A 16,259-nucleotide genomic window follows, 5' to 3' on the forward strand; every position below is an offset into this window, starting at 1 on the left:
TTGTTCTAGCCCTTCTATTCTATCAGTGTTAGGAGTAAAGACAAAGGTAGGGGCTTTGAGTAAGGACTTTAAAGAAGGTTTTATTGGGATATAAGTCTTCTTCTGCATAACAGAAGTAGCAATCCGGTATGGGAAATCAGTCTTTCCAAGAGTTCAGCAAAACAAAGGTGGGGTTTGGGACACATCCGCCGTTTACACCAAAGGACCAATGGGGCTTCTGACTGGTTTCTTCTCCCCGTTGCAGAAAGGCGTTGCACGACAGGTCCGGTGAGAGGGGAGCGGCGGACCACCACTCCAGATCATTACGGGGTTCACCCAGCACCCCGTCACAGAGGGTAAGGTGATGGACTGCCCGATGTGAAAAGCAGGGACTACTTTGGGCAGGAAAGAAGGTCTAGTTCTCAGAACCACCTTGTCTGGATGAATGGACATGAAAGGAGGTTTGACAGAAAGAGCCTGGAGCTCACTCACCCTCCTGGCAGAGGTAATGGCAACCAGGAAGGCCGTCTTTAAAGTCAGGAGACGGAGAGGACAGGAATGAAGTGGCTCGAAGAGAGCACACATCAAGAAGGTCAGAACCAGGTTCAAGTCCCACTGAGGCATCACAAACGGGACAGGTGGATACATGTGTGTGATGCCCTTCAAGAATCTTGTTACAATAGGGGACTTGAACAAAGAAGGTTGATCAGGCAGCCTCAGAAAGGCCGAAAGGGCAGAAAGGTAGCCCTTGATAGTGCCCAGAGCAGTGCCCTGCTGGGCAAGAGAGAGAAGAAAGAGGAGAACCTCGGAAAGAGGGGCAGAAAGAGGATCCACAGCCTTTGCTGTGCACCAGGCCACAAATCTGTTCCACCGGCAGGCGTATACCGACTTCGTGGAGGGACGCCTGGCTGCCAGAATCACATCACAGACTTCAGGAGGCAAGTCGAATGGCCTCAACTGCTGCCGCTCAATCTCCACGCATGGAGGTGGAGGCTGGACAGGTTCGAGTGGAGGACCGTCCCCTGCTGCTGCGACAGAAGGTCCTCCTGAAGGGGCAGGCGGATCGGGGGACCGACTGACATGCTGAGTAGCTCGGGATACCAGTACCTTCGAGCCCAGTCCGGAGCCACAAGGATGACTTGGGCCCGGTCGCGCCTGATCTTCTTCAGCACTCTGGGCAGAAGTGGTATAGGCGGAAAGGCGTATAACAGACCGCAACTCCACTCGCGCCGAAAGGCGTCGCCGTGCGAGTGCTGTCTTGGAAACTCCAACGCGCAGAACTGATGACATTGCGCGTTCTCTTCTGTGGCGAACAGATCTAACCAAGGCTCTCCCCATCGCCGAAAGAGGCCTTGCGCCACGTCCGAGTTCAGACGCCATTCGTGATCCATCGAGCACCGACGGCTGAGTTCGTCCGCCCTGGCGTTCAGAGAACCGGCCAGGTGTTGAACCGTCAGAGTCACGCCCTGACGTTCCAGCCATTGCCAGAGACGCAGGGCCTCCTGGCAAAGGGTCCACGACCCCACCCCGCCTTGTTTGTTGCAGTACCACATGGCGATGGTGTTGTCCGTGAACACCTGCACTACACTCCCGTTGACAAAGGGGAGGAATGCCTTCAGTGCTAGACGAATCGCCCGTAGCTCCAACAGGTTTATATGGAGCCGGGACTCCGCCGGAGACCAGATGCCTCTGATCTCTGCCTCTCCCAAGTGGCCTCCCCAGCCCTGGAGGGACGCGTCCATCACAACAACGTGCTCCGGCTGGGGAAGGGAGAGGGGTCTGCCTCTGACCCAATCGCGGTCCGTAAGCCACCACTGCAGTTGTCTTGCAGTGCCCTCCGAGATCAAAACATGGTCAGACAAGTTGCCCTGATGCTGGGCCCACTGAAACTTCAGGTCCCACTGCAGAGCCCGCATCCGCCACCTGGCGTGATGCACCAGAAGGATGCAGGAGGCCATCAGCCCCAGTAGCCGCAGCGTCAACCTGACCGAAACCCGGGATAACGGCTGGAAGATGGTAATCAAAGCCTGTATATCCTGGACCCGCCGTTCCGGTGGATAGACCCGAAACTGCGCCGAGTCGAGAACCGCTCCGATGAAAAGGAGCTTTTGGGAGGGACACAGGTGTGATTTCGGCACATTGATGGAAAACCCCAGCCCATGCAGGAGGTCTGCCGTCATCTGAAGGTGGTGGACGACTGTCTGGGGCGAGCCCGCCTTCAACAACCAGTCGTCTAGATAGGGGAAGACTGACACCCTTGATCTGCGCAGATGGGCTGCGACCACCGCCATCACCTTTGTGAACACCCGTGGGGCGCTGGTAAGGCCGAAGGGGAGCACGATAAACTGAAAATGCTCCAGGCCGACCGTGAACCGCAGGTAACGCCGGTGGGCCGGCAGGACGGGGATGTGAAAATACGCATCCTGCAAGTCCAACGCTACCATCCAGTCTTGCGGGTCTAGAGCAGCCAAGACCTGAGCCAATGTCAACATCTTGAACTTCTCCTTCCGGAGGAAGCCGTTGACGTCCCTTAGGTCCAAGATAGGACGTAGACCCCCTTTGTCCTTCTTGGGTACCAGAAAGTAGTGGGAATAGCAACCACATCCTACTTCTGGCCCAGGAACGCGCTCGATGGCCCTCTTGGCCAAGAGGGCCGTAACTTCCTCCTGCAGAAGTGTCAAGTGGTCCCCCGACACACGGTGGTTCTGCGGTGGCATGGCTGGAGGAGTGGTCTCGAAGGGGAGGGAGTAGCCCCTTCGGACGAGCTGCAGCACCCACCTGTCCTTTGTTATTGTGCGCCAGTGGGAGAGGTGATGGCGAACCCTGCCGCCCACCGGCGTCACATGGGCCTGAAAGCACGGACTAGGAGGATTTAGAGGCGGAAGCTGCGGGGGTAGGTGTGGACTGACCTCGCCGCTGTCCCCGACCGCCACCACGGCAGTTCCCACGGCCGCCGCCGCGTTGAGAAGTCTGTTGCGGCGCGTGGCTGGCAGCACGTGTGGGACCGCCCCTTCCGTGGCCACGAAAGGAGCGAAACGAACCCGTTTGCTGGCGCTGGGTCGAGAGACCCAAGGACTTGGCCGTGACCCTGGAGTCCTTGAAGCGTTCCAGCGCGTGGTCCGCTTTGTCACCAAACAGGCGACTGCCATCAAACGGCATGTCCATCAATGCATTCTGGACATCTGCCGAGAAATTGGCGGACCTCAGCCAGGTGTGGCGACGAATCGCCACCGTCGTGGACATCGCTCTGCCCAGTGAGTCGGTCGTATCAAGACCACACCTTATGGAGTATCTCGCTGCGTCTCGGCCTTCAATCATAGCCTTGCCGAGCTTAGCCCGTACCTCCAGCGGGCATTCAGGCAAGCAGTTCCGCGACCGTATCCCACAGAGAGTGGGTGTAGCGGCCTAAGAGGCATGCGGTGTTGCAAGACTGCAGTCCCAGACTCAGGGACGAAAAGACCTTCTTACCATACTGGTCGTACCTCTTAGATTCCCGGTCGGGCGGGGCCGACGGGAATGCGGACTGGGAAGTCGAGGCCTGGATCACCAGGCTCTCAGGGGTGGGATGGGTGGACAAGAACTTTGGGTCATCCGTACACGGACGGTGTCGTCTGGCCACGTTCCTATCAACAGGCAAACCTGAAGCGGGCCTGGACCACGTGCCCAAAAGAACGTCAGTTAAGGCCTCATTGAACGGCAGCAGTGGCTCCTGTGGGCATGACTGCAGTTTGAGTACCTCAGTGAGGATGTTAGTCCTCACGGCTGCGACGGGGAGCTCAAGGTGTAAAGCCTTGGCAGCCCTCATCAACACCACTGAATAAGCTGCCCCCTCCTCCGTAGCCACGGTAGGAGGCGAGACAAAGCCAGGGTTGGGGGAGTCATCCAGACCACTGGCGTCACCCAAGTCACCTGTCCAGTCCACATCGTACTGACACTCGCGGGTCAGAGGGTCCTCAGACCCCTCCCATTCCTCTCCGTAATCTACCTCCTCACCATATTCGGAGTCAACAATGTAGACCGGCTCCCCGGGGTCAACAGACCCCCTCGGCGCCGGACTCGGCGTCGGGCGACGCCGGTCCGACTCCGCGTCCGGAGTCGGAGAGGGAATGGGGGCGGCGCCGCCCGGAGCCGGCGACGGAGCCCCGACGCCGGCCGGAGCCGGCGCCGGAGCCCCGGTGCCGCGCGGGGATGGCACCGTGGGTTGCCCCGATGGAATCGGCGCCGGAGAGGCCGGTGGACCAGCCGGCGTCGACCCTGAAGGCCCCTGCGGCGCCGGGGCCGGAGCCGCCGGCGACGTCGGGGCCGGAGCACCCGACGGCGTCGGGGCAGGAGCACCCGAACCGCTAGGGCCCCCGGACGGGACCACCGGGCCCGCAGGCGCCGTAGGCCCCGTCGGAGGAGACAGAGGAGTTCCTGATGGCCATGAGGGCACTATCTCCTCGGGCGTCGCGCCTTGCCCAGGGACCGTAGAGTATGGAGCAGGCCGCGCCGGCGACTCACGCGGAGCCGCGGGGGTGGGGCCACCCGAACCCCCGGCCGCATCGCGCGAGCGTCGGGGGGAGTCGGGGGTACGATGACGACGCCCCGACTTCTTGTGCTTCCTACCTGAGGAACCAGATGAATGGTGACGACTCTGTGAGCGCTCGTGACGGCTCCGCGACCGCTCCCTCGATCGCTCCCTAGACCTCCGTCCGGACCCGGACCGCTCTCGACGCGGGGCCGACACCCGGAGCTTGAGTAGCTTGCGGGACCGCTCCCGTCTAGCTTTATTCGTCAAGGCCCGGCAATCGACGCAGGCGTCCACGGCGTGGTCTGGGCCCAGGCACCGGAGGCAGAGTCGGTGATGGTCCGTGACCGACATCGTGCGGTCACACCCGTCACAATTCTTAAAACCGGGCATCCTACCGGCACCTTAAGAGGAAAGATAAGATTTCAAAAACTTTGGTCAAAAGACCGGAGTACTGCTCTTCGGATCTGCGCTAACTGGCGCGGAAAAAAGAAGAACTGACGTCAGCGCGCGGAGGCGGCGTCTATATACTCCAGCGACGTCATCACGGCGCACGACGCCGACGACGGACGCGGAGCCGCAGGAGACGCCTGCAGACGACGCCTACCGACGCGCAGGGGTACTGCTACGCAAAAGTTTCCGGATCCAGACTGACGCCTGGGGATATTCTAAGGTAAGGAATCTAATACTAACCTGTTTCTTTCAGATTTAATGAGTAACCATTCAGCTTGTCTTGCTTGAATACTGACCTGCTTGAGGTACTGTAACTTTGTTATAGAACGCTGAGATGACATTCAGGGCATTTCATTAAAATGGTGACTTATGCACGATTTGCTTGTTTCTTCTAGATTACATTTGCTTGCATTCACTTATGTGCACATTCTTTTTGATCGTCAGCAGCAATTTGTTTCAGACATTTAGTGAGTGTTTGTACACACTGTTGTATTGCACGCCTCACAGTGGTTGAAGTGGTGGCCGGGGCTTACGTGTTGAGGCGCACAGATTCAAAGTTTGCATGTTTTTCCTGGGACTTTTAGGGAACCTTGCTTCATATTCTCTCAGCACCATTAGCTTTGGTTCAGCCCTGGTAATATTCAGCATGATTTATTACTGGTGAACTTATATCTCATTTCATGCCTATGCTTTTGGACTCATATCACAGGGTTGGGGTGTTCCTCCTTGTATACTGCATAGAATATTTTCATATCCAGTTTTGTTTCTTTTGTATTTATAGAGGCCCCTGAAGAAGGGATTGCCTATCCCGAAATACATTGGCCATCTTCATCATCAGAATATTTATGTAATTGGTGTTTTTAAGAATAGAACAAGAAACTTTGTTCATCCTCCTTTCAGATAAATTGGATGTTAATGTAGTTGTATGTTTTCGCTTTTTGTTTATTTAAATGGATACAAACTACGAAATGCATTTTTTAATTGAATAAACAACAAAATGATATGTGTGAATTCTACAATTGTGTAATACAATATAATTTATGATTAGGAGTTGAACTTCTCTTATAGCTGTGCGGCCAGCCATCAAGTGAATTGTCACTTCTTAGGTTCCACAAATGTTCAGCAAACCATGGTCCACAAGCAAGCCTAACTTAATACAGTTGCTGAGATGAAAGAGGTGTCAGAGGCACCCCAGAGCAGTAAAACAACTCCAGCAGGGACCCCAGAATAGAATTGCATTTGACTAGTTGCCTGCAACCACCTCAAACCCTATTTATCAGGTATAAATCAACAAGGACACCCAGTAAGGAGCAACACGTGCAGCTGATACAGTACAACTTTACAGACAACAATAGCAAAACAGTCACATATATTGGCAATGCTGACTAAACAATTCCAAAACAGTTACATATATTGCAATGCTAGCTCAAATCAGTTACAATGCAGTAAGGTAAAGAATATTAATAATTCTACGAATCAATATAAAGTAGGACCATAGGCCATGTGCCTCTGGTCGACTTTGCTTTGGCAGCTAGCACCAGGAGACCGCTTCAAACGTTCCCTGGAAACGGCACAGAGGGGCAGCATTTGTGGGCAACTGTAAATTTGCACGACAGAATGTCTATCACCCCTCCCTTTGATATACTAAAAGCAGGCTTTCACAATATTGTGTTCCTTTCATGTGCCAGCTGTTTTCGTTGTACAATCAGTGTCTTCTTTGACCCAGTATCCTCCGACCTCCTCATAACACCAGCTTCATCTCTGTCTCAGTGGTAACTCTGCTGACCAATCATCCTTCCGATGCCTTTGAGCTAATCTTAGGCTTCTTTGGGTCAGCATTACCCAAATTGTATATCTCCCCCGATCCACATGCCTTGGCGTAATACAGTGAACATCTTTGCAGAGCATATAGCTTTGTCTACTCGGCTAAATATATCGAGGTAGTAGCAAAATAAGCCTCACAAGATCATTTGCCATGTCAGTGTGGTACATGGGCTTTTGCATGTCATTTCACTCATCAACACTGCTTAAGCTAATTAACCTTTTGAAGTCACAAGGTCTTCAGCACTCTCATTCCTATACACTGCACAAGAATCTGAAGAGTCTTAAAATGTAATGGATGCAAGAAACAAAAAGAAATTACTGAACACAGAAAAACAGAGGCCAGTCTGAAACAGCTCATTCAAGTTGATTTCTCCAACCATTCTGCCACTATAAACAGACTCAATACTGACAATTCCCTAAATACAAAATCTCACATAGGAAGATCCGACAAATAATAAGGATATATCACCCTTCCACTATAGATGTAGGAATACAAAGGAAAATGCTACTTACCAGTATGCATCTGTTCTTGGCATGTAGGGCTGCTGACAGTCATATCTTAGCATAGATCGCCGCCTAGTGTTGGGTCCGGATGATTGCACCTTGTTGTCCTGTAAGAGTCTTCGAAGTATCACGAGATAGGTGACTTCTCCCCTGGACTACAGTGCGCATGGGCATCTTCTCCATCCTTAGATTGTTTTCGCCATTGTGGCAAAGATGGAGTATAGTAAAGGAAGAGATGGCCATGCAAAGAAAATCCTGCAGCTGCGACAGGCACCGGGGAGGAGGGTGGGCGATATGAATGTCAGCAGTCCTACATGATGCATACTGGTAAGCAGCATTTTCCGTTCGAGGCATGTGGGCTGCCCAATTCATATCTTAGCATAGACTGTATAGCAGTATCTCCTCTAGCGGTGGTTACCTGTACCAGCTGCAGCAGTCTGAAAAAGAGTTTTAAGGACAGCCTGGCCTACAGCAGCTTGCTGCTTTGTTTGCACGTATACACAATAGGGTTTAGTGAGAGTGTGTATGGTAGACCATGTAGCTGCCCTACATATGTCTTCAAGAGGAATATTCCCTAGGAAAGCCAAGGATGCCCCCATTTTACGAATTGAGTGTGCTTTTGGGGGAACTGTTAGAATGCGTTTGGCTTTTTGATAGCATATTTGAATGCATTTAACTATCCATCTGGCTATTCCTGATTTTGAGGTGGGATTACCTTTATGTTGTGGGGAAAAAGCAACAAACAGTTGCTTTGTTTTCCTAAATGATTTAGTCCTGTCAACATAATATAGCAGAGCTCTCCTTACATCTAGTGTGTGTAGGGCTCTTTCAGCCACTGACTGTGGGTTTTGGAAGAAAACTGGCAATTCTATGGATTGATTGATATGGAAAGTGGATATGACTTTTGGCATGAACTTAGGGTTAGCCCGAAGTACTACCTTATTTGCATGTATTTGCATGAAAGGTTCTTGAATGGTTAGTGCCTGTAGCTCACTCACTCGCCTGAGGGAGGTAATGACAATCAAAAATGCCACCTTCCATGTTAGAAATTGTAATTCACATGAATGGAGTGGCTGGAAAGGAGGTCCAATAAGTCTGGTAAGTACTATATTTAAGTTCCAGACTGGTGAAGGTGGGTGCTTTGGAGGGATTATCCTTTTAAGACCTTCCATAAAAGCTTTGATTGGGGGTACTCTAAACAGGGACAGGTGTTGTCTGTTCTGGAGATATGCTGCTATAGCAGCAAGATGTAGCCTTATAGAAGAGTATGCTAGATTGCATCTTTGAAGATGCAAGAGGTAACAGATAATGTTTTGGATGGAAGCATCTAATGGATTTATTTGGTTATTATTGCAATAAATTACAAATCTTTTCCATTTAGCTGCATAGCATGCTATAGTAGTTGGCCGTCTTGCCTCCTTGATAATGTTCATGCAATCAGGAGGCAAGTTAAGGTATCCGAACTCTAAGACTTCAGGAGCCAGATCGATAGGTTCATCTGATTGGGATCTGGGTGCCTGATTTCTCCATGGTTCCGAGTTAAAAGATGGGGCAAGAGGCGCAGTCTTTGGAGGGGAACTACTGACAGTTCTAGGAACGTTGTGTACAATGGCTGTCTTGCCCATGTGGGAACAACCAGGATCATTGTGAGTGACTGCTGGCGTAGTTTGCGTGCCACCAGCGTGATCAGTGGGGCTGGTGGAAAAGCGTACGCAAATCTGCCTGACCAGTTCATCCATATCGCATTGCCCTGTGACAATGGATGTGGGAACCTGGCGGCAAAGTATTGGCATTTTGAGTTTTGGTTTGTGGCAAACAGATCTATCTCTGGATGCCCCCATTTTTGGAAGAATGGTTGGAGAACTTGCGGGTGAATCTCCCATTAGTGTAGCTGTTGGCTGTGTCTGCTTAACAGATCTGCTATTTGATTGTCCTTCCCTGGCAGGTGTTCTGATAGAAGAAAAATGTTTTTGGGAATTGCCCACCTCCAGATGCTCTGTGCTAGGTAAGACAGCTGTGGCGAGTGTGTCCCTCCTTGTTTCTGGATGTAATACATGGCTGTCATGTTGTCTGTCCGGATCAACACAACCTTGTTGTAGAAGTATTTCTGGAATGCTTTCAGTGCCAGAAATATTGCTAGCAACTCTAAGTGGTTGATAGGCAGTGTCTTTTGTTTGATTGTCTAGAGCTCTTGGACTGTGTAATGAAGTAAGTGGGCTCCCCAACCTGTCAGTGATGCGTCCGCTGTTAGTACTACTTGTGGAACCGGCTCTTGGAACAGTCGCCCCATGGAAACGTTTTGTGGGTTCCACCACTGCAGAGAGTTGTAAGCGCGACTGTCTACCAACACTAGGTCTTTTATTTGTCCTTGAGCTTGGTTCCACTGCCGTGCTAGGCATTCTTGCAATGGACGCATTTGAAGTCGGGAATGAGGGACAATGAATATGCAGGAGGCCATCATGCCTATGAGCTGCATGAACACTCGAGCTGGCAAAGAGTGTTGTGGCTGAAACTTGTGAATGAGAGTCTGCATGTTGGCTATCCTAGCTGGATTTGGATATGCCTTTGCTACTGAGGTATCTATTGTAGCTCCCAGATATTGCTGTATGTGGGAGGGCTGTAGATGTGATTTTGGGTAATTTATGGAAAAACCCAGACTGTGCAGCAGCTGGAGTGTCTGAGACGTATGGCTTGCACACTGCGCGTACGAGTTGGCCTTTATGAGCCAATTGTCGAGGTATGGAAACCCGTGGATGTGTTGCCTTCTGAGGTGTGCTGCTACTACCGCTAGACATTTTGTGAAAACTCTTGGGGCTGTAGTCACCCCAAAGGGGAGAACTTTGAATTGATAATGTTGACCTTCTATTGTGAACCTGAGGTATTTCCTGTGAGCTGGATGTATAGGTATGTGAAAATATGCATCTTTGAGGTCTACTGTAGCAAGGAAGTCGCCTTGCTGGAGTAACGGGAGTACTTGTTGTAAGAGTAATCATATGGAAATGCTCTGAGAGTATGTATTGATTTAGCAGTCTGAGGTCTAGTATGGGTCTGAGGGATCCATCCTTTTTGGGAATTAGGAAGTATAGAGAGTATACCCCTGTTCCTTGGTGTTGTAAAGGGACTGGGTCTATTGCTCCCTTTTGTAGCATGGACGCGACCTCTTGTTGTAACAGTTTGATGTGTTCTTTGGACATAGGATGGTGTTTGGGTGGTATGTTGGGAGGAGTAGAAGTGAGTTCTAGGCAATAACCATACTGGATAATTTGTCTCACCCACCTGTCTGTGGTAATGGAGTTCCAGACTGGTAGGAATTGTTTTATTCTGCCTCCGACTGGTGTTGGATGGTCTGGAGGGAGTGTGATGAAGTCACTGTTTGGCGGCAGTGGAGGCTCTGGTGATATTGCTGCCACGTCCTCGGACCTTGTTATTGTTGCCCCTATAACCTCCTCTGTTGGAGCCTTTATTAAAGGAACTTTGGGTGTTGCTTTTGTATGTAGAGGAAGTTTGTGATGTGTTGCCTCTTGCGGAGCCTCTGTAGGAGGAGCGACGAAAGGAACCTCTATGTTGTTGAAACTGAAGTACGCCCATAGACTTAGCAGTTTCGGTATCTTTTTTTCATTTTGTCTAAGATGGTATCTACTGCAGGGCCAAAAAGGAAGTCTTGGTTAACTGGTTGGTTGAGGATGGTGGATTGCACCTCGTTTTTAAAACCAGAGATGCGTAGCCACGCTTGTCTGCGTAGTAATACGCTAGTATTAATGGACCTGGCTGATGTGTCAGCTACGTAGCGTCAAGCGCACATTTAATGGAAGCATTAGTTATAAATTTGCCTTCCTGTATGAGGTCGTTAGCCTGAGCTTTAAAAGGTTCTGGCAGGTGTTGCAGTAAACTTCAAGTTGATCGTAATGTGCTCTATCATAGCATGCTAGTAGAGCTTGTGTGTTCGCAATCCTCCATGAATTAGCAGCCTGTGAGGCTACTCTTTTGCCTGAGGCTTCAAATATCTTAGACTCTTTATCTGGAGGGGGAGCATCTCCTTTGTTTGTGAGTTAGCTCTCTTTCGAGTGTTTGCTACTACTGGTGAGTCTAAAGGCAACTGGGATGTAATATAAGTAGTGTCTGTAGGAGCCGCCTTATATTTCTTCTCAATCCTGGGATTGAGTACATGTGCTCTGGCTGGATCTTTGAATATGTTTGGCGCGTGTTTTAGTACCCCTTTTAAAATAGGAAGTGTCCTGACATTTTTTATCAGAAGTAGCAAAAGTGTCAAATAGAAAATCTTCTATTGGGTCAGTGTGCATGTCGACATTGAGGTATTTTGCTGCCCTATCCAGCAGTTGGTTAAAAACAATGGTGTCGTCAGTAGGCGACAGCTTTGTAGGGTATGGGGAGGTGTCTGGGATGGGTTGTGGGTCATATGGATCATTCTGGTCATCTCATGTGTCATCCTGTGCATCAGGATCCTCTGGTTCATTAAAATTATCCTGAAGATCTACCCCCATGTTATCTCCATCATTATAATCTGAATGTGTAGGAGATTAGGGCACAAAAGGCATATTAGGAAAGAAAGGAGGAGGAGTAAAAGGCCTTGAGGGAGATGTCCCGAAGTCTTTTCTTTGGAGGAACAGGGGAAGGAGTGTCCATGTCCAATGGTCTCTTTTTCCGGTGATAAACTGTAACGTGTCCTGTTTCAGGGTCTATATACAGTTTAGGTTGTTCCTCAGTTACTGGATCAGGATGGAAGAGTTCTTCCTCAACTGTCCGTGGCTTTGGAGCTGATGTTTTTGGCTTAGTTACTTGTTTGTGACTTTTTGGCTCGAGGGCCTTTGGTTGTGGAGCTTTTTTCGGCTCGGCTGTTGCTTTCGGGTCGGTAACCTTTTTTCGGTTCGACGTCCTTTGTTTGTTTAACAGTCTTTTTCAGTTCTGCGACCTTTTTTGGGTCGGCGACCTGTTTCGGATCGACCGGAGCTTTTGTTTCGATACATTTTTTATGCTCGACGGCCTTTTTCGGCTCAATGTTTTTGGTCGAGTCAATGGCTTTTTTCGGCTCGACGGGCTTTGTAGTGTGATCTTGTTTTTGTTGATCGACACTCTTTTTAGGATCGACGGCCTTCTTTGGGTCGGGTGTTCTTTTCGGATCGACGACCCGTTTTGGTTCGAGGCTCTTCTTTGGCTCGATAGCTTTCGGCTCGAGAACCTTTTTGGGTTGGACGACTTTCTTTGGTTCGACCACCTACTTCGGTTCGACGACCTTTGGTTCGACAACCTTCCTCGGTTCGACGACCTTCGGTTCGACGACCTTCTTCGGTTCGACGACCTTCGGTTTGACAACCCTCTTGGTGTCGACAACCTCCTTGGCCTGGTTTTGGGCATCGGAGCCGAGCCGGAAGGCGGGGCTTCTGAAGGAGCTTGTCGATCTCGGCTAAGGCCTTTAGGCGATGCTTCGACCGGAGCCTTATCTTTTGGGATAAGCGGTGTTGGGGGCTGGGTACTCACTTTTTGCCCCAGCGTGATCTGGTCATCTGAGTCCGACTGGTCCTAATCGGTGACGATTTCTAGATCCGAGTCCGTCGCTTCTGGGAGGCCGTGTTCATCATCGAAGATGTTCTACGGTTCCGGTCCCGGTCCGCTGCATCTCTTGCCTAGCAGCCCGTCGATTCCGGATGGTCTTCTTCGAACGGAATTGGGCACACGCTGGGCAATTTTCTTCGTTGTGCTCCAGTGATAAGCACTTGTTGCATACTGTATGTTTGTCAGTATGCGGGAATTTGGAGTGGCATTGTGGGCGCCTTTTGAACGGGCTCCTTTGAATCGACAGCAGGCCCACGTGGCGTCCAAAGGCCCAACGGCCCGCGTCGACGACCGGATCGAGATGGAAAGTTTGGTCGAGTCAAAAAGTACCGAACGAGAACAATACCGTCGAAGTAGAAGGCCTTTTGGCCTTAGAAAGTAGTTTAGTTTCGGTTCCGAAGTCGGAGTAGAGGAATAACATCCTAACACAATGGCGAGAAAAAACAATCTAAGGATGGAGAAGATGCCAATGCACACTGTAGTCCAGGGGAGGAGTCACCTATCTCGTGATATTTCGAAGACTCTTCCAGGCCAACAAGGTGCAATCATCCGGACCCAACACTAGGCGGCGATCTATGCTAAGATATGAATTCAGCTGCCCACATGCCTCGAACAGACACCTTTCTTTAAAATATGACCACACAGTCAAACCAATCTGGAAGTAATCAACAAGAAATAACACTACAAAAAAAAAACAGATGTCTCTCTCAACTCTCATAACATTAACACCCAAAAGTGTTCTACTAAATCAAGTAAGGACAAATCAAGAGATCTGTGATCATTAAGAAGAATACTGGAGGAACAAAGAGCAGTGAAAGGTTAGGATCCTTATGGTTCTCGGCAGCTCAATTGGTCACACATGTTAGTTGATAAAAAATGGAAATAAATAGATAGCTTACCGGTTTGAATGAAGTTCAGGCCAAGGACTTCTAAGGGATAGCTCAGCTTGGGATAGAGAACCATCATATCTTCACACGCTTCTTTTAATTTCATGTTCTCATGGGGAGACTAATACAAATAAAACACATTCAAAAGGCAGGAAAACAATTTGCAACTAAACATACGCAGCATTTCATTTAAACTAAGTCTGCTCTGTTCAGGCATTTAAGAACAATTATAAAATAGAGTCGATATGATTTGAAATATCCTGATATAAGAAGCATTGGAAATTAAATAGGTCTCAAATTTGTTGGCGTTTGAGCGATTGGCATTGTTAGTGATAGACGCTTTAGCAGTGCTGCCGGCCATATTAGCACTGCGGCCCTCAGTGTAAAAAAAAAAAAAAAAAACGCCCCCACCGCACAGTGGCATAGCTAGGCTGCATCGAAGATGGGTTTGGGAAGGGGGGGGAGGGTATGGGGGGCACAGGGTAAGAGGGTGGCAGCGCTTCATGCGGCCGCGACGGCCGCAGGCAAGAGCGGGGGGGTGTTTTGCCAATTCTTAAGCCCGCAGGTAAGAGCGGGGGAGGAGGGTGGCAGCCTCCACCCCCAAAATTGTGATGCCAGGGGCGGTCTGCACCCCCATCAAAACCCCCACCCCACAGCGACACCACTGCCATCGCATGAAAACCGGCCCCCACCCTACAGCCAGTCCGCCCTGTGTTGTACAATCTCAGTCATTCTTTTGCAACCTTACGCTACGCAAGTCTGGCTGGGAAGATGCCCCCAACTCTTTGTGTAGTCACTGCCTCTCAGTACTAATTCACCAGAATGGCTGCTCTTCAGACACTCCCAGTACTGTTAGTATCAACACTTACCCCTTGCTAGCACCAATTCTTTTAGTCTGCGTTTGATTGGGCTACTGGCCTACCTTAAGAACTGAGTCAGCAATTTTTGGGAGGTAGGGCATATCTGATTGACTTCTGGGGCTACTCCTTGCTCTGGTAATAAGCTGTGTGTGCAGGCCTACTGCCTCAGTGTTCCATGCCGTCCTCGGGGGACTTTTATCTGGCTTCGAAATGATTGAAGTGTAAAAAAGTTAGTGTTTTTCTAATATTGTTCTCCTTCAGTTCAAAACGATGTCGCATTAACCCCTTCTGTGCTCATAACGAACGGTTCAGTCATGAGTCACGGTGGGCATGTGCATGTGCAGCCTATCAACTCCCCACAAACAGGGATAGCAGCGGAAGAGCTTCCGCTTCCACCCTCAACACCCCTTGTGGCAATCCCATGAAGCCGGCGCACACTGTGCGTGCCGACATCATTGAGACGCGCTGGAAGCCACTTGCTTCCAGGAGTCCACAGGAGCAGGTAGGGGTTTCCTGCTCCGAGGGGGTGGGGGAGGGGAAGGGGGTTCTTTGTGCATCGAGGCATCAGGGAGAGGAAAGTGTTTTTCCTCTCCCCAGAGATCTCTTTGCAGGGCATTTCTGCTGCACGATCGCACACAGCGTCGCGATGGTGCAGCAGAAATGCCCTCAATAGGCACCAGGGATTTATTTGATTGTAATGGAAGCGACCACTTGGGCAAGGGTTGCTTCCAAAGGGGGTGACATGTTTGGCCTTTCGAGGGCAGATAACCCCACTAGGCACCAGGGATTTCGTTTTTCACGTATCACAAAGAATATCTTTCTGAGGAATATTATCCTTTCAAAACAAGCTTTTTCACCTGAGTAAAACATCGCAATCCAACAGGAAAGCAAGTCACTGATTTTGGGATTCATGTTTCAGCACATAGTGCTGAATGCTAGACCTCACATCCATACCCATCTGGAACATACAGAACTAATGTTGGATTGGGACAAATGGAAATCTAATGAGTGGTGCTCTACTACAAGCACTAGCAAGGTGAGGCAAAGAGAAAAAACAGACTTCATTTTCAGACACCAACTTAAACAAAAGGCACCAAAACAATGGGCAACGAATGGTGTAGCCCAAAAAGAATAGCAACCAGGCAGAGCCACTTGATTATACATGATGGCAGAAATGATAGTTGCTCAAGTTTCCCTCACCTTTTTCAGCTCGCTGCATGTTTTCCCCTAAATTCTACTTAGAGGTGGGAGTAGAGGTATTTAACATTGGTATATGAGGGCTGCTCTTTGCCATATTGTTTGGCTAGCCCCTTTATATATCAAAGTTTCCCAATTAAATGTACTGTATCTTCCTTTATCCCATGGGGCTATCCCAAAAATCTGACACATTCATCCTTCATGGACAAATATAAAAATGGACCAAATGGACTGTCACTGGCCCTCCAACAAAAGACCATAGTAAAAAATAACCTAAAGAATACTATCGGACTTTAAATGCAAAATAGACCAGCATACTGCAACAGAATCACTAACAACCATAGAGCCCAAAAACCTAAAAAAAACAAAATTAATAACCATGACAGTTAAATATCACAAAATGTGGGCGGCATTGAGAACAAAAAAAGCACAGAACTACTTCCAGAGACCTTCAAGCATCAAAATAAAAAAAAACTG

The 16,259-nt window shown here is 49.6% G+C and overlaps 1 protein-coding gene across 1 annotated transcript in view; it reads right to left on the reverse strand.

The window, feature by feature from the left end:
• SKIC3 (SKI3 subunit of superkiller complex) overlaps positions 1-16,259 on the reverse strand; it is a 1,397,627-nt gene that overhangs the window by 1,107,280 nt on the left and 274,088 nt on the right. Inside the window, exon 8 of the mRNA XM_078675399.1 lies at positions 13,738-13,846. Within this exon, the coding sequence (XP_078531525.1) occupies positions 13,738-13,846 (109 nt within the window). The remainder of the gene's footprint in view (positions 1-13,737; positions 13,847-16,259) is intronic.

This window comes from Lissotriton helveticus, chromosome 2_1, assembly GCF_964261635.1.
Source record: "Lissotriton helveticus chromosome 2_1, aLisHel1.1, whole genome shotgun sequence".
Classification (NCBI taxonomy): domain Eukaryota; kingdom Metazoa; phylum Chordata; class Amphibia; order Caudata; family Salamandridae; genus Lissotriton; species Lissotriton helveticus.